This window comes from Vanessa atalanta, chromosome 12, assembly GCF_905147765.1.
Source record: "Vanessa atalanta chromosome 12, ilVanAtal1.2, whole genome shotgun sequence".
NCBI classification, from domain to species: Eukaryota; Metazoa; Arthropoda; class Insecta; order Lepidoptera; family Nymphalidae; genus Vanessa; species Vanessa atalanta.
Window position 1 is genome coordinate 5957944 of NC_061882.1, and position 19198 is coordinate 5977141.

At 32.1% G+C, this 19198-nt stretch overlaps 1 protein-coding gene across 1 annotated transcript; it reads right to left on the reverse strand.

The window, feature by feature from the left end:
- Positions 1 to 1898: 1898 nt before the first annotated feature.
- Positions 1899 to 18127, reverse strand: LOC125067915 (odorant receptor 23a-like). The gene is made up of 9 exons (XM_047676811.1): positions 17886 to 18127; positions 14926 to 15137; positions 14388 to 14503; positions 12947 to 13022; positions 11972 to 12104; positions 7127 to 7226; positions 6849 to 6962; positions 5677 to 5832; positions 1899 to 1952 (listed from the first exon to the last, which is right to left on the reverse strand). The coding sequence occupies exons 1-9, from the start codon at positions 18125 to 18127 to the stop codon at positions 1899 to 1901; spliced, it is 1203 nt and encodes a 400-aa protein (XP_047532767.1).
- Between the last annotated feature and the right edge of the window lie 1071 nt (positions 18128 to 19198).

The following is a 19198-nucleotide window of genomic DNA, read 5'->3' on the forward strand; positions in this document are numbered from 1 at the left end:
AGTTATATAGACTGCCGATTGAAGTGAAAACTTATAACTTTTAGTATTAAAATTTTAAATGACCTAATGCTTAAATTAAAACCATCAACATCAATCTGGTTTTCACATCTGTTGATACTCCGTGCAACAATTATATGCATGTTTATTTGGTTTTATTATTCAAATAGTATATGTATAGTATTTGTATTTATATAAATGTCAATGTACTTTATTTTCAATATTATTTACATTGTTTCCGTCATTTTCATAAGTAATTTCAACAATACTTAAGACTTTTTGTACTTTCAATTACGTCATTGTCTTCCAAAAAAGATACAATAGGATTATGATGAAAATTAAAATGTTTGAAAACTATCTAAGTATCGCGTAAAAGCCGCATCGATTGTCGTTTTTTATATACTTAGTTTTCGGTCATTGGACCAATTTAAATAGTTACATTTAGAAATTCAATTATTATTTTAAGAACGTCTTAAGACTTTTTTAGGATCAAGGATCTAACCAAATGTGTAAAATGACAATTAAAACTTTTAATTTTTAGACTTTTAAACGCCTACATGATTAATTGTATTTCGATTTTAAAATAAACCTAATTCCATGACAATATTTTTAGTAAATTTTTACTTATAATATCGAATAATATAAAACTATAGTTATAATAATTTTGCAAAAAATAGCAAAGCACATATTTTGTTTTTTACAATTTCAATAAATAAATAATTATTTCGAAACATTTTTTTTTTTAAATACAATAATATTTTAATGGAATAATAATAAAAGTTTAAACTTTAACACATTCATCTTAAATTATAAGTACATTTTATAAATTTTAATTTTAATTTAAAATAAAACTAGAAATTTATTTCGCCACGGTAGTAAATAAACGTCCAAGCTACTGTGAAATGCTAATTACGAGATGCATTTCAGGGGTTAAAATATAAGAAAATAAATAATATAAAATTTTCAAACGTAAAAATAAATACAAAGCTTAAAATATTTTTCTGTTACTTATTTATCACCCTACAAATATTAGTATATTTATTTAGTACTCACTATTAGGCTATATACTGATTCTACAATTAAACAATTCAAATAATAATCAAACGAAAATACAAAATATCGCAGCACTAATTTTGCACAAAACCCCATCTGACGTATTATGCAACATTAGTGTAAGTATTGTTTTAGCTATACAGATGTATAGCAGAAAACTGTTATTCAGCATGTCGGTGACCCGAACCTATAAGATTTTCCTATATCAAAAAGTGCCTACCGAGACAAAAGAAGTTAAAACTTCATAAAAAACAAAAAAAAAAAGAAAAATAGTCGAAAAATATTAATATGAATGTAAATTAAAAGTCAGTATCGCTTACTTCAATTAAATGATATTATTATGAATGTTACATGAAATTCGAAAAATGTCAAATGCTCTCGATAATAATTGATCAACTCACGAATCAATTGCAGTGTATAATTTACTTGCATGTATCATATTGGTTGATTTATAGTAAACGTCGCAACTGATTGGAACAAACATTTGTCACAAATTGATGAATTGATTATTACTGATAATATAGAGTCAAAATGTACATACGTACTAATTTCGTTTTGAGAATTTATAACTGATCTTAATTTTTCATATTTTCACATGCCTTTAACTTAGTATTTCTCTTAAAACTTACAATTACGGGATGATTTTGAATAACATATCTTATACTTTTATTATTAGTTATTTTTTATTATAACAACCGGATATATTAATTACTCAATGCTGTAACGCTTCCGACTCATATTAATTAACCCTACCTTCTCGAAAATTGTCGATAAATAACGTGAGGAAAAATGATACGTTTAATAGTTATCATTTAAGGTATGTTTTAATTTTAGAGCTCCTTTGTTCCTTAATCCTTCATTTGATTCAACAAAGCGAAACATTTGTATGTCCAGTTCATAACCTGAAATAAGAAAAAAATATATGTTGAAGATTTATTTGTTTTTAATTAGGTATATTGAGTTCCTGCGAATTTAGACGCCATTAGACGATATTAACATAATTCAATTAAACCGTTGATTTATATCCTTGTAATTTACTATCAATAAATTTGCATGATATCGGCTATAATTTGATATCCAAGTTCATTTCGGAAGCCGTTTACTAACTGACAAACTTGAGTTAATTGGATGTATTAAACTGCAGAGACGGGAGAAACAGAGAGCTTGGAGGGAATACATGTCTTATTACTCGCTGACTAATTCGTTTATTTATATTTGCATATAATTAAGAACTTGCTGCTGATTTGAAAGACTCGATAGACTGAATACTGCAAATAAGAATATCCATGACTAAGGCATTAAATGACAGGTGATAACCACTGGTATAAATAATTTTATATTATAAAGGGCCGAAAATTCGAAATTCGAATTTTGAATCTATAATTACTTTTGTCTTACGTAACTTTGGGCGGATCCAAGATAAGTAGGTATTATAAAATGGCTGGTTACCCGATCCAGATCCACATGAGTAGAATAAGAGTCTACATAAAAAAATATAGCATACATCTCTATTGGGCGGCATAATTTAGTCCGACAACTTCAACCATCACCATCATGTACCAAAGCCTAAGCCTTCCTCATGAATCGCTCCGTTCATTAGTGAAAATCGTATACAAAATCCGTGGACGGGGAAGATTTTATTTTATAATGTGAAGTGAAAAGAAACGTTTTATTTATTTCATCCTGATTCAGACAAAATATTTTAAATCGAATATGAATATGAATATGATTAAAGTTTCAGGGTGGATGAAGGCTGTATAGCGTATTGATACTTTTTATACTTTTGAATAAAAAGATAAAATAAAATTAATCTAACAGACATGTATTTGAGATTTGAATAAAAATATGTTCTTGAGAAGTCTGCCTTCTCCACCGTTTCATTCTATGTGCTATGAACGTCTCAGGTTCGGAAAAAGACTACTATGCCCACTACAACATATAAACAGCGTATTATCCGTAAGTAACGATTTTAGTGACCATAGCTTCCACGTATCATATTTATTCTGAAACATTCTCACAGTTGTAAAATATGTTCTTTGTGTATACAAGTATTAGAGTATGCTAACTGAGCCGTTCCGACACGGACCAATACTGTCGCGTGCCATGCATTGAGCGTATCGTATTGGTACTTTTACTATTAATAATAATGTATTAAATGACTGACACATTGAAATAAATTAACTAAATAATTCAATGACAAGTAATAAAATTGTAATTAATAATTCCATGTTTTTAACTTTGCCATTTCATAAATATAAATCATATGTAAAAAATACATTGGTAAAGAAGTCATATTATTCAATATAAATTTATACAGATGATAAAAAAGCGTGGAGTTAATACTCGTAGACTTCGAAGCAGGATATATTACATACAAAAAAAGAGTTACTTCTGATTTTCTTGCCGGTTCTTCTCGGTAGAATCTAGATTCCGAACCGGTGCTTCACCTTATATAGTTTGTTGAATAACGATTCAAAGGTGCTTGTAAAAGCCTACTTGAACAAAGTATATTTTAATTTTTGAATTTTGTTAATGTCATTTATTTAAAAAACTGTATATCATAGAAATAGACAGAGAGAAATAGAGAGGGAAGGTCGCCTGGAGGGTCCATAACGCGTTTTCCTTACGTGACCTTATTTCTGTCAGTTCACTCTATAGTATGCCTAAGTAATAGAGAACAAAAGGAAATATTTGTAAAAGTAAGAAAAGTAACCTTTGTCGCGCCATTATATCGTTAAAGTTACTTTTCAATGGATAATCAAAATAACATTGCAATATTTGACGTTCAATTGGCAATATAAAATTATTTAATTATTTCATACACATTGTTGGTTTTTCACATGAAGCGCCAATTTTATTAAAACGCAATTCGTATTAAATCAAATTAAAATTTACTTTATTGAAGTATAATCTTACAACCTCTTTATCGTTATTGAATGCTGACATTATTTATTTTGATGACGTACAACTCAACAGTTCTTAATGTAATTACAAAAATATATTATTACAATCAAAACTCTTTCAACATTAAAACATTAACAGCCTGTAAATTTCCCACTGCTGGGCTGGGTTAAGATGCACGCGTTCTAACCACTAGGTCATCTTGGCTCGTCAAAACTATCGCGGTGAAATTGATTTTCAATAACGAAACTAGCTTAAAGCAGTTCTGGCTAAAGCCTTAAATATGGTAAGTGTAGGATAGTTTTATCGGGATGCAGATCAGTAATTTCGTGTACTTTATATGGTCAGTAGGCACTTTTCAGACTGTTTGCCAGTAATTCGAAATGTCTGACGTCACGATAATGGTCAGCTCTTAAACACGACCGTCGGTAGTCATAATAGCAAGGACAGGTTAAGCTATCAAGGTAAAAGCAAGTCTAATTCGAATAATCTAGTCGAACGCTCAGCAATGAAGTACGTATTATCACTATCGTTTTTTTTAACTTTTACTACTAGCTATAAATACATTTAAAATTCCCTCTACTCGAGTACCCGTAATAATACCCAGATAGTGCCCATTAGTGGAGTAGACTACCAGAAAGAGCCTCTAAGGGCCGACACGACCATTCATTATTCAATAGAAAATTGTCACATCTTTTTATAAGAGGGTGGGCCCTGTTTACTTACGATCCTTATATCATTCAAAAAATACTATTGAATAGTTTGAAACTTATATGTGTCAATTTTTTATGAACACGGGCTGAAAAAAAATGATCGAATTACAACAAGCGATACTTGTTACACAAAATGTGGTGCTATATAAAATTAATACATATATGGAATCTAAGGAAAATCGAAATAATTGCAATGTTCTACCTATTGCTAGGCATTTGCGCTCTCTATTAATAAAGCTTATTTGCACTGTAATTATATCTAACCACAATATATATACTTGATGCCCTGACAAAGAACGTTTCATAAGTAGTTATATTAAAAATGCTTACCTTACATTAGTAAATTAAAAATAAATGAATTATTTTTGTCATCTTTTTGTCAAACTTAGTAAGAAGAAACAAGAATAGAAGAAGTAACAGGAACAATTGTTGTGCTAACTTTTGCGTAATGATTCCTAAAATGTATTGAAGAAATATCAAGCATCTCTTGTCAACAATATTCGTCAACAACCACGGGTGTGTTGACGAATTTAAGGTAGGAATAAGGAATTTAAGGTAGTTCCCGTGAACTAGATGCTAGTCTGTATTCATGACACCAGGTCACTAGTAGGTCTGAGGCAGCAGTACTTATCCAATCGAGCATAAATCCAGTAATAGAATAAAGGATGCTTTCATACCACTGAATTTGGTAGTAAAGAAAAATTCAGTCAGTTCGAGTTTTCGACTAACGTTGACAAAACTGTAACTTCGTTACCAAAATCGTGCACGAAAAAGTTTCAGATGTGTCTCAATGTATAAGTTACTCTCATAAAATATATATTGCCATCTCCTTAATGTAAGCTCTGATAGACAGCAGCCAAAATTAATTAACTTAAGTGTCATTTTGTCATACCACTAATGGCGAACGTACAATATAAATATTTTCATGAAAAATTTGTTTAAACTCCGTATTTTTGCTCAAATTGTGTTAAACAAAAAAAAATTGAATCAGAATACTATAAAAGTGAGGTACCTTGGTGAACGTTGTCAAGGAAACAGGTACGAGTTTTGCGGCGTTTATTGTTAAGGTTTGTTGGTTTCGACTAATAAAAATGATAAGATTCTTCTTCGTGTTCTTTGGTAAATTGATCCATGGGTGACAATACACAACCGTTGATATATACGAGTTCTGTGAACAAAATTTAATATATTTTCAAGATAACGGTGGATATATACACAAGGTAATGTTGTTAGGGATCATATCATATCAGCATATTTTAATGTACCTTCCATAGAGTGTGAATGTATGTTGAGCAACAATGTACCTAATCATATTATATGTTCTGTTTAATCGGCATTAGGCCCGAATTACATCAATCAGCATTGATGCGTATTTTATCCGTTAAAAATGTTTTTTATAAGACGCTTACGTATCAGTTCTTATTTCGGCATGGATTCAGCTACCGTATTTTTGTATTTCAAATGCGCTTTTTTTATATCTTTGGGTGCAATCGGGAAGTAGGCTCAGCAGATGCAAAGTGATTACCACCATTCATCTACATTTGTAATACCAGAACACATGCAGGTCGTCGGTGTTTACGAAATTAGCGGTATTTTTCTTTAAAGGTTCCCAATTTACATCAAAGTCTTTGGACAAGTTTTCTACTAGATATTGCATATTATTAAAGGATGTTTACGCCCATCAGCGAATACTTTTGGATATTTAAACTAACGCATTAAAACAAATGCTTAATTTATAAAACACACTTTAACGCAATAAATTGCAACTGATCGGCTCTGAATGTAGATTGAATCATAAAAATAATACCATCATTCGGCAACTGAAAGCAAACGATAGTTACCAATCACAGCCTTTTACTTACGATACTAGGTTTGTCCAAAGCCATCCAACTAAATGCTGTTCGAATCAATGCTGATAGATGTAATTCAGGGCTTAATCCTTGTACTGCTCAGCAGCCATTGCTTACACTGTGTAATAATTGCAGTATAGTAATAGAACTGATAATAACATACATAGATAACATATCCTCATATCGATGGACGTTATGACAAGGGTAAAACACTGAAATTTCTCGTTCTCGTTCCATATATTTTTAAATATAGTATCTATCCTTAAAAGTAATCATTAAGTATATTATTAAATAATAACAAAACTTAATTGTAATTAATTAAATTTCAAGTTACCTTCTCTGTTATAATACTTCCGAAATAGCAGTCAATAAAAAGGATAATGATCATCATGAAAACAAATCCAAATATCCAAAAAATATCAACGACATGGTTTAGCGGATTTTGTATCTGTAAAAAAAAATATATACTATGAACAGAGAATCTGGTAAAATACTTTTATGAATGGAAAATAATCTTGAGAGTTAAGAGAGGCGTGCATTCGCAAAGCATAGCGCAGAGAACTAATAATTTTTAGTGTAAATAACAATCTATATCTATTATTGAAAACTTACCGAAAAGAACTCTATAGCTGTCGTCCCTATTATGCATGAATTGAATATGAAAAATAAAAGAAATTGTCCTCCAAAAGCAGCTTCGAATGTTTTTACAAATCTTAAAACAAAAAAAGTATATAATCTTTTCTGTAAAAAATGGTTTTGTTAAGTACGTAAGAAGTCAGAAAGAAAATACAAAATAGGTTACATATGAAGTATTTTGGTATTGAAAGCATATTCATGCCATAAAGAAAAACTTATATCCAATTACATATGTTTTGTTGTATAAATAAATATATAAATAGTGTAAATCATGAAATCGTCTATCGTTCACTCATTTTGGAGTATTCATAATGTACTCCTAATGGGAGCTATAATGCTATCCCACATTTAGTTACACAGCCTCATTAATCCTGTAAACCGGAACACAACAAACACCAAGCCGATCCGATTAATCCGAAGTGCAGGGGATACATAAAAGACTGAAGTCTTACACCATCAGTGAGGTGTACCAAAAGGTTTCTTAAAGATATTTTCAAGGAGGGACGAAATAACCCAAAAATTGTTTGCAATCGAGTGTTTGTTGCGCTTGCGACGGGGGTGACAAACAGCAATACGTATTGGAATATCTGATAAATGGGTGGTATCTACCCAGCTGAAAATATCTAACCGAAAAATAATATAATAGCAAAATATCTAACCTAACCTAACCCTTTCTTGCACACCATCCCTTATGAAGACTATATATAGACATACATATATCACTTCTATATATGACCATCAAAATATTCGTTCATTAACTACTTTACATTGAATTTTCATAGCGAGACTTGCATCTCTTAAATATTTAACGCAAGCTAAATTGCCAATTAAGCTGTTCGTCCAAATAAATGCAGCTTCGAAATTCTTTGTACAATGCATCTATACAGTTTGTAGCGACCGTGACGCCATCTGTATTGGAGTCTTCATAGAATACGAAGTGAAATTTTTCAAATTCCGTTCTGTGTAATTTCTCAAACTCATTTTGTAATTAATTTTTCTGAGAAATGCAAATTTATTTAGCATCACTATTTAACATCTTGAACTTTTAGAAAAATAAAAGTTTATTTATCTATACTAATATATAAATACCAAATAAACTATTTTTTGTATGTCTGCTTGTGCCTCTTTCACGGCCACTTTCATACCACTGAATGGAATTTGATGAAATTTGGTATGAAGTAATCTTGAAGCTCAAACAATGACAAAGACTTCCAAAACGCAGACAAAACCACGAGCGAAATTTAAGTTGTTAGTACAATTTTTTCTTCAAATTTCTTAATATGACGAATTGAAATTTGACCTTTTTATTGTAAGTGTAATTGATAGTTGTGAAACATACACGAACATTCTCATATATATTTATATATATGATTGCTTGGTTTAATCTGCTTAAAGATTAACAAGTAACAATGAAAATATTGAATAATTTAAATATACAAATGTTGAACTGTTAAGCGAGCCAAGTTTGTCGTTGTTATGATGCGAATTTTAAACGAATTGATACTCGTTGTATTTCAAACAATTAACGCGGTTTTGGGCGAGTGTTTATGGAAATTTCAGACTGCGGACAGTGCAGGTAAAGTTTTTGGTTAAATTAAGTATGAAAGTGGGTTGTTCGACGAAACGACACAAAGTTTTCAGTAATGAGGCGTTTTCTAGCGACGACGAAGATGAGATTTTAAAAGATTTCTAGTTGAAATAACTATTGTTTTCATTCGATTAAGTTTATAATATTGAGAAAGTGTCAAGAAAATTGTATCGTACCAAAAATGGGCTTAACGCTATTGAATAATCTAGCAGTCAACTTCAAAACGTATAAGAAAGGTTGTTTAAATGCAGACAAAATAAAATTAATAATTATTAGCAATGTCAATATATACATGAACATGTTTAAATACAAACATTTAGTAAAATAGAAATCTATATATATAAAAATGAATTGCTGTTCGTTAGTCTCGCTAAAACTCGAGACCTGCTGGACCGATTTGGCTAATTTTGGTCTTGAATTATTTGTGGAAGTCCAGGGAAGGTTTAGAAGGTGAGTAAGTATGATAATAATGCTAGGAATTTAATAAAAACAGCTTTGTTTTTCCTTAGAAATAGGGATGGTCGATTATCATTGATTTTCGATGATCCTCGATGTTAGACAATAAAACATAGATGTTTTAAAATTGATTTTGGTTTATTTAAAACATCGTTACATCTTTTTCTCAAATTTAATAATTTCTTCCCTTTAGGACGACGCAAAGTTTACAAAAAAACACCGATGTCATCAATTAACATCGATGTTTAGTGCGTTTAATTTATGTCATAACATAGTAGTTTAGTTTATGTTATTATCGACGCCATAATCATATTTTTGCAACATGGTAACCAACAAACCAACCAACAAATAGATCGAACCTTTACTGTCGATTCCTCTTATGACAAAGAGTGCATTCTGCATCCTTCTATCCCCCTATATATTATTATACTCTTTGCTTCTATCTTAGTGAGTGACGGTTACTACTACGTGCGCGAGAACTTTTTTTTACTTTGGTGATCCTTTGCGATGTGCTCTTTTTTAATTTTTGTGATAATGACACTTTACCGCAAAGTGCGCGAGAATTTTTCTTACTTTGTTTACGATGCTGAGGAGAACATGAGCTGACTTAGGTCGTCGCAGTTAATCAAATATGCGAAGAGCTACTTCACGTGTTAACCGTACTAATGAACAGAAAGAAACAGATCGAGAAAATAGTCGTATAAAATTAAATGTTAGTAACATAATGAAATTGAGAGATCTCGCAGACTCAGTGCTCCTGTGATTTTAAAACGATCCTGCATTCCACTGTGATCCAGCAAGAGGTTATTGTGCCGAAAAATCGGTAAAAATTGGGGAACATTAATTGGTAAATATTGTAAGATATTACAATACAGTGGTGAATCTGCTGGATTATGTTGTGCTGGAGGCAAAGTAAAATTGCCACAATTGGTCGCACCACCAGATCCCTTACGCTCTTTAGTTTCTGGGATGAGAAATGATTCTAAACACTTCTTGGCCAACATTCAAAAATATAACAGCTGTTTCCAGATGACATCATGCCCACTTTCAAGGTATTATACTATAATGATTTTTATAATAATATAATTCAAGTTGGAATTGTATTAGAATATGTATTAGAAATAATTATATACAAATCTTTAAAAATTACCGATACAAGGACAAGTTTATCACTTTTTGGGGGCACTATTACCACTACCAGATGCAGATCATCTATTTTTACAAATTTATTTAATGGGCAACTCAGATGCGGAAGTTGATAAGCGTTGTGCTCACAATCTAACAGTGAAGAGAACCATTGTCCATGAATTACAATATTTTCTTCATCGGAACAACAATTTAGTAAACATGTTCAAAATAGCATTGGATCGAATGCCATTCGAAAGCCATAATATTTTCGTTCGAGCTGACAAAACACCTGCCGATGAGCCGATGCCGATGAGGCCGATGACACACAAGGAGGTTTAATTCGCTCACCATTGACGAAGTGGATGATGTCATTGTAGGAGAAAATTTACAATCTAGAGATATTGTGCTTCAACGTCGGAATAATGATTTGAAACATGTATCAGAAACACACAGGACTTTTGATGTGTTACAATCTCCTTTGATCGTCTGGCAGGGGGACGATGGGTACCATTTTAATATAAAAATGGGTACACAAGTAACTGGCGCTGATGCCAAACAGGTGTCCCCAAAATGTTATTGCTATGAATTTCTATTCATAAAGACTCATGATCCGTGAAGTAAATCTTATTATTATCATATTCTGAGGTGCTTTTCCATCAGTTTGCAGTTGACATGCATGTCAATTGAGACTGAACGATTGACATACCGATTGAACCAAAGACAGCTTCGATCTGAAAAATACATTAATTATAAATTCTATGAAACAGTTGACCCAAAATTGCATGCAGTAGTTACCAAACACATGATACCCATGTATCTATCTGTATCTAAACTCTGCAAGGTCTATACCTCGCAGAGTTTTCAACTGTATGGTCGACGGCAAGTGTTCCAAGCGATTCCCAAGAGACCTGATTGCTGAAACCATCACGATGGATACTCATTGTATCGTCGGCGATCAGTTGCGGACAATGGTCGATTGGAAGTTGTGAGGGTAAAAGGACAAAATGTTGATGTAGACATTCGTTGGATTGTGCCATACTCGCCAATATTGTCCAAAGCTTTTGAAACTCACATTAATGTAGAACATTGTAACTCTGTGAAGTCTAAAGTGCATATGTAATGTTAGCAAAGGTAGCGATATGGCCGTCTTCGCTATAACCGATGCAAATTATGAAGTATCACAGTACCAGATGGGTCGTTATGTAAGTAGAAACGAAGCAATTTGGCGTATCTTTTCATTTGTGATCCATGAAAGACAAATACAGTAGCCCAAAAATAAAATATAATAATAAATTATATATTAATTACATGTGTAATATATAACTACACATGTAATTAATTGAAAATAATAATAATAAAACCTCATTTATATCAAGCATTTTTTTTATTAACTACGAATTCCTATTGTTTGTTTGAAAATTTATTTTATACGAAAGCTTAACTTTTTTATTTATCGATTATGGCAGTACGAAGTCTGCCGGGTCAGCTAGTAAATATATAAAATAAAACATAAAAATAATTAAAAAGCTACAACACATTGTCAATAAATATATATGTATATTGTTACTACTTTTTATCGAATGATTTTTATTTTTTATTTAGCTATTTAAGACGGAATCATGTTAAAAATAACGTAAGAATACACTTACTTTATTATAGCACAATGATGAATAACGTTTCTTTTAAAAGCCTCATCAAACGATTCATGGTCCAGTAAATTTTCTCCTTCATCGAGTTTTTTCATACCTTTTAAATTGTAAATTAAAACATCTAACTGGCTGACTGCAAATAAAAAAAGGTAAATATTATCATTATTTTGCTAACGGTATTACCAATAACTGACTATGCTGTTAGAGTTCAAAATGATGTTGAAAGCGTACTGACAAATGAAATGAATACCGATCCAATTCTTGGCAAAATTCTGTTACAAATCCAACTAAAGTTAAAAAGTTGACAATAGCTGCTGAATAACAAAACACGTCTCGAGGCCCCGCGTTCGTTTTATAGCCGAGATATGTTGAATTAAAACTTAAACTTGTTTATGGTAATTGAAGGTTAATATGCTTTTAGTAAAACATTTGTCAGCTACAAATGAGGAATTGAATCAATTAAAGAGATAAAACCTATTGAATATTTTTTGGTTTCATCAAATTTAATTAAAAGTTGACGATTCAAATCGATTCAGTAGTTGAACGAATAAAATGATCTCACGTGATCGCAGTCTAAGGTATATGGCAAGGATATTGAAGTATTTAGAGAAATTCTTAGATCTAACTTAGCATACAAATTATTCCTATCATTCCTTACACAGTCATGCATCTCCAGCCACGGGATTAAAGTTGTTTGCCTTTAATGTAATTAAAGACAACAACTTCTCAGAACTGAATGTTCTGCGATAGAAAAAAAAGACGAGCTGGTCCGGATATTTATGCCTATGAATGTTGCTTAGTGTACAATGTACGTACTTATATGTCAGTGTCAAAATTTTATATAGAATTGGAGAATAAAAACATACTTTAGATTAGAATTACCCTTTACTTGTAAATATTTATATATTCACCAGATAAAAAATTATTTAAAACTATATATTGTTTGATTAAAATAAATAACTAAAATTAACTTACTTGTACATAACAGAAATCCCCAACGTAATGTCTGAATAGCCACAAAAGTCAAAAGCAGAGTCGGTTTATATAAGATCTGAAATAAGTAACGTCAGATAAAATTTCCGATCAACTCAATTGAATCTATTATATTTATTTTATGAAGGTGGGTGACCAATCGGATCACTTGATGATAAATTACTCCTTTTAAGTAAGTGTCCATTAGCACTGTTACTTCAAGAAGTCTAAGGCACTTTTTAGTTCTTATACTGACAATATTTAAACTGGTGCACATTAATACAGCAAATATTACTACTTTTGAAGTGTGTATTCAAAACATGGGAATATTAATAAAAAATCGTATTCGTTGATATTTAATTAATTAAATATAAAATTTACAATAATCCTAGATTGATTGAACAAGTATTAAAAGATTAAGTCTTTAGGTTAAGCTGACAGATTATACCCCTACTAGCCAACTACGCATTACTGCTTTGTGAATTCTCGCTACGGACAAATGGACGCAAAACCTCAAACATTAAGTTAATTAACTTGAAGTTTTTTTGCGAATATGATTATGACGGTGTCGTCCTGACTGAAAACAGCGATCTACGCAGAATATATTAATAAATATATTACGCAATGAATATATTACGCATAATATAGAGGAGAAGAGTATGTGTAAACATAGGTGAACTCTCTCCCTCATTCTCGTGATCTCATGGGACGGCAAATCCAACACGAGTCGTAAGAGTTCAGGCGCAAGACCCTGCTTCCGTGCCTATTCTTGCCCACTCATATTTAATTAGCACCATTGTATATATAGAAAACCTATAGAAAAACTTTTTATCAGTGCTTATTTTATTTTTTTACTTTAGTAATTTCGAATGTCAATTCTTATTACTAAGATACATATCTAGAGTATTCTGGCAGAAACAAATAAGTGCAAAATTAAAAAAAAAATAGTTATAAATTTCTTTCTTCTGGGTAAAGAAAATATCTAGCATTTTTTGCCAACAAATTTAGAAGCAAAAAGTGACATGGACTCTTAAAAAACAAAATAAAAAAAAATTAATACAGAGATAACGGAATAAAACAATTTACTTTCTTTACTCACAAAATACTTAAAGAAAATTGTTTTTTTATAATAACAGGTAAAACAAAATATCATAACATTAACTGATATGATACGGGACAGAGAACTATTTTTAAATTTATATTTATGTTAGTTAAAGGTTAATGTGTATTGTAAGAGATTTACAGCTTTTTTACGCATCAGGTAATACAAGATAACTACAATACATTCACGCCAACTTGACCCTTTTTTAAAACTTTTTATGACAATTATTGCATAAATTAATTTATCAAAAAAATCTTAGTCAATGTATTCGAGTAAAAGTATGCTTTGCTACTTATCTGGTTCTCCCAGAATACCCTCGATATATTGATATGTGATTATTACCTGGTATATAAAAATGATGTCGAAGTATGGATATTTGTATATATCAAAAAATATAAAATCCATTTTAACGGGTAAAAATTGAAACCTATGTACCGCTGGAACAATGATTATATGAACTGCAAAAGAATAATATATACATCAGTGAAATAAAACTAGTTTTTAACGGATTTAATCGCGTATATTAATTATTTTAACATCCCGACGTTTCGAGCACTTTGCAGTGTTCGTGGTCACGGGTCATAAAAATAATAATATTAATATTGCAAACTGTATTTCATTTATTCTTAGTATTGTTTGTAAAAAAAGCGGCCAATTACATAGAATAATCTAGAACAAAAGTGAGTTCGCAAACTTAGGTGCAGTCTGTCACATGTTTAAATAATCGGTGATCCGATACAACTATTGATCAGGCATGACCTTTGCGTGCTTTCTATCTGATCTCTAGACTAATAATTATCAGCCAATAAGCCAGCAAGGCGACATGAAACAATAAAATACTCAATTTAAGACCTTAAATATATATATTTTTAAGTTTTACCTGTAATATCGATAACTACACCAATAGTGAGCCAAACAAATAGCTTCTTAGAAACCTTAATACTTTTTTCTATAAAATCTATTTGTGGTCTGTGGAAATGCAAGAATTCGCTTCCTTCCATTTGTTCCTTTAATTCTTTCAGCAAAGAGCGTCGGCAACGTAAATCCAGTAATTTTAAAGAAGTCAACATTTCTGTCAAAACCAAATTTATTCTGCGAAAAAAATATAAGACGTTTTTTTCGCTTCAATAGTCTTGATGAAGGAAAGACGGCGTGAAAATTTATATATTTAGAATAAGAGTACCGTCATATTTTGTAACGTAATAACAAAATAAAGATGTCCGTTTGTTGTATCTCAATACAGTCTTATGAGAAAAAAAAATATAGAGACGCAATTTGTTCATTCGACAATATTCTTCTTCAAATGAATATTCATTTTAGATAAGATTTTTTTTTCATTGTATGATAACGTGATTTTTGACAAAAGCGACTATTTTTACCAAACTTCCCCAACGGATATCTAAATATTTATTTATATCTTTAATAAATTATTAAATTATATTATGTATATTCTTATCAATTAAATTATTTAAGATGTGTGTGAAAACAATAAAAAATATATTTTAATAAAATAATAATAAATTCTTAGCAAGGTATGTCTCAGGAGATTCCCGAGGAATGCGATATGTATCTAACCGTCTATTACGAAGGTTACATGTTATCACGTGAATCCGAAACCTTCATCAACAAAGACTTGATTAAGCTCTCAGTGAGTTCAGACGGCGAACGCTTGGTCTCAGTAGACGTCTGAAGATCGTAGAGAGTATCTGATTACCGAAGCTCATATTTTATCACGTGAGTCTGAAACTCTTATTGACAAAGACTCTCGAGCTTGGACAACGCAATAGCTTAAATTAGCTACGTCCGTGAACGACACAATAATGTTAGAACTTTCAAGACAAAAAATTCAGTAATTATTGCAAACAGCTAGAGATAACTATGAAAAAACCCGTCCAAGTGAGGAAAATTATTAATAAGCTGAGAGAGAAAGAGTAAGTGAAATATGAAATATCGTTGCCATCCTTGAGAAAACTTTAGAAAAAATCTAAATTTATCTCTTGATGAGTATTCTTGGACTCAAGCTACACTTCCCATTCCATTTGGTGGCATCGGCGTGAGGAAAATTTCAAGTGTTACCCTTCCGGCCTTTCTTTCTTCTGTACATAACATTTCAGGCCTTTGTTCACAAATTTTAAATTGAAAATCAGACAAAATCACAAATGTTACTGAGGCGGTAGAGACCTGGAAAGTAAAGTGCTCTAATGATGATATCCCTAAGGAAGTTACAAAACAATAACTCTGGGATTCGCCATTGGTCCACGTTACAATACACAGTTTGACATAAAATTTAACAAGTGCTCAAAACCGTGCCAGGCTTTTAGCGTTATCGACTAAAGAGTCAAGTCACTGGTTGATTTCATTACCCTCTAAAAATCTTGGGACACTTTTAGATAATGAATGTTTCCGTATATCAATTGGTCTCCGACTGGGAACACCGCTGTGCTCTGAGCACAGATGCCCGTGTGGAAAGGAGGTGGACTCTTTCGGTTTACGTGGTCTCTCTTGATCAAGGAGTTCAGGCAGGCTTTTCCGCCAAGGTTCTCTTAATGATACAATAAAAATGGCTCTTGCCACCATCGACGTTCCTGCTCTTACACAGCCTCGTGGAATCAGTCGTGATGATGGTAAGAGACCTGATGGATTAACATTGGTTCTCTGAGAACGAGGACAGGCCCTTGTGTGGGACGCTACATGCGTTGACACGTGGGCCCCGTCTCATATCCGAAAAACAATGTTAAGAGCCGGTGCCGCTGCGGAAAAAGCTGAAGCAAAAAAAATATCTAAATATTCGTGTCTTATGTCAAATTACTTTTTTGACCCAATTGCTGTTGAAACACTTGGCCCTTGGAGTAATGGTGCAAAAATCTTCATCAAAAGTATAACACCTCGTGTTATTGCCTCCACTGGTGACAGGGAGATCGTTTTTAGGATCAGAATTGCGATTCAACGGGGAAATGCTGCTAGCATTCTTGCCACCATTCCACGCGGTCAAGATTTATACAGTAACTATTTTTAATCCATATTTGTGTACATATTTATGCACTTATTGTTATCTATTTTTACATACTCTAAATAGAAGATTATTAGGTATATCATATATGGGCTATCAAGGAGATGAAATTGAAAATTAAACTTTTTGTATCTTTGGTTTTTGAGGTTTGATTAAGATTCGGGTCGATTTAGACCACACAGAGATATTTCAAAAGCGACTTTAATATGGGATCTTTTCATCATGGCAAACCGTAAAGCGGTGAAAGCACTAGATAAAACCAAAACAAAACGATCAAGCGAATGGATGTTACAAAACTTTTTGTAGTGATTTTCGTCACTCAGTTTATAACACGTGTAACCAGGGCAGATGAAATTAAACCTTCTTAAAGAGTTCTAGTAGTGTAACATCATCCCTCAGCATTTAAATACAAATAAACGTACGCGAATCGGAGGTAATGAGTGTTTTCGTATTTGTTATTTGATAATGGCAACGATACATATCCACAGGAGCGAGGAAATGTTATCCTACGTCAAAAGTTCCATATATACAGGACCTAGTAGGGCCCGTCTGGGTAGGTACCACCCACTCATCAGATATTCTATTGCCAAACAACAGGACTCAATATTGTTGTGTTCCGGTTTGATGGGTAGCTAGTGTAACTACAATCACAAGGGGCATAACATCTTAGTCCCCAAAGTTAATGGCGCATTGGCGATGTAAGGTTAATAATTCTTTTAGAAATATTTTATGAACCAAATTATTACTCTAGAAGTTACACAATGACAAATATTCAGTAACGATCATCACGAACTAAAATCATAAACAAAACTATTAATATAAAAACTTACATCCCAGCAATTTCTTGTATTTCAGCATCTCGAGACAAGATCAATTTTATTAAACATATACTTTGTCCGAGAGGTGGTATAATAAAAACAAAAATACCCGTGAAAACTTTACACATTATGTGTAACCAAAATTTTAAACAATTAAAATCATGTGGTATATAAAACCATAATCCAAGTAACTGTAGAGTTTTAAATTGGAACGAAATGTGTTCAAGAGGTTCGGGCTTAGTTAACGGCTTCATTTTTTAAGGTCACTCTGATAAATGAATCGAATTTATAAAAGTCGATTTACCCAAACGTGTTCTTGATAGTTATTATAAAAGTCAGAACTGTAGTTTCTAAGGTAGGGTTCATTACATAATATATAATATAATTACAACTTATAATATATAAAAAATTAAGTTATATTGATATTAATGAATTAGTTGACTTCATTTTTGTGATTGGTCGTTATTGTTCATTATTTGTATGATTACCAATAGCCTACTCCAACCAAAACAACAAAAGCCAAATAAGCAATATTTGTCATCGAATTGACGCAATAATACTGTTGGTCGAGAACTTAATAAATTAAACTATTACGAGGACAAATATATTTTATGACACCATGACACCGCGTGGGCGGTTATAAAATGATATCGTGTGGGTCGCAGAAGCAAAGTGGTGATTGTATTGATGGATGGATACGCTTAACGCAAACATTTCCATGAGTTTGTTTTCATCTAGAATTAGTATGCGCTTTTTGAAATAAAGTTTCTGCCGGAAACCGCACATTATAATTACGTGATTTTGCAGCACAGAGATGCTCGAAAATAACCACAACCCGATTTTTGAGGCACTTTCTGCCATGCAAACCACTTTGTGGAACCAGCTTTCGCGGCGGTTTTTCCGAATTACAAAAAACTTGTGCACCTTCAAGAAAAGTGCCACCTTCAACTCGGTAGCGGAAGGTGCGATTCTTGAAGTAGTCCCGTAGGATGAGGACGAGTCTGTCTGGCTAATAAACCATTGTGCCTGACTTTGTCGAATGCTTTCGCTATGTCAAAGAATAGGGCCTGGCTAAAATGATTCTCTCGTATACTTTTCCGAGAGTGCTCAGCAAACTGATGGGTCGATAGCTCGTAGGCAGATTCCTAGGTTTCCCTGGTTTTGGGATTCCTATTACTATGGTTTCTTTCTACGGGTAAAGCACCCTGCTAGAAGGGTATTGAATGAGATGCTGCGGGAAGCGCTTGATGGCTTTGTTGTTTATCTGGTCCGCACTGGGGTACTTTTTCATTTGTAATACTTTGACGATCGATACGATTTCCTCG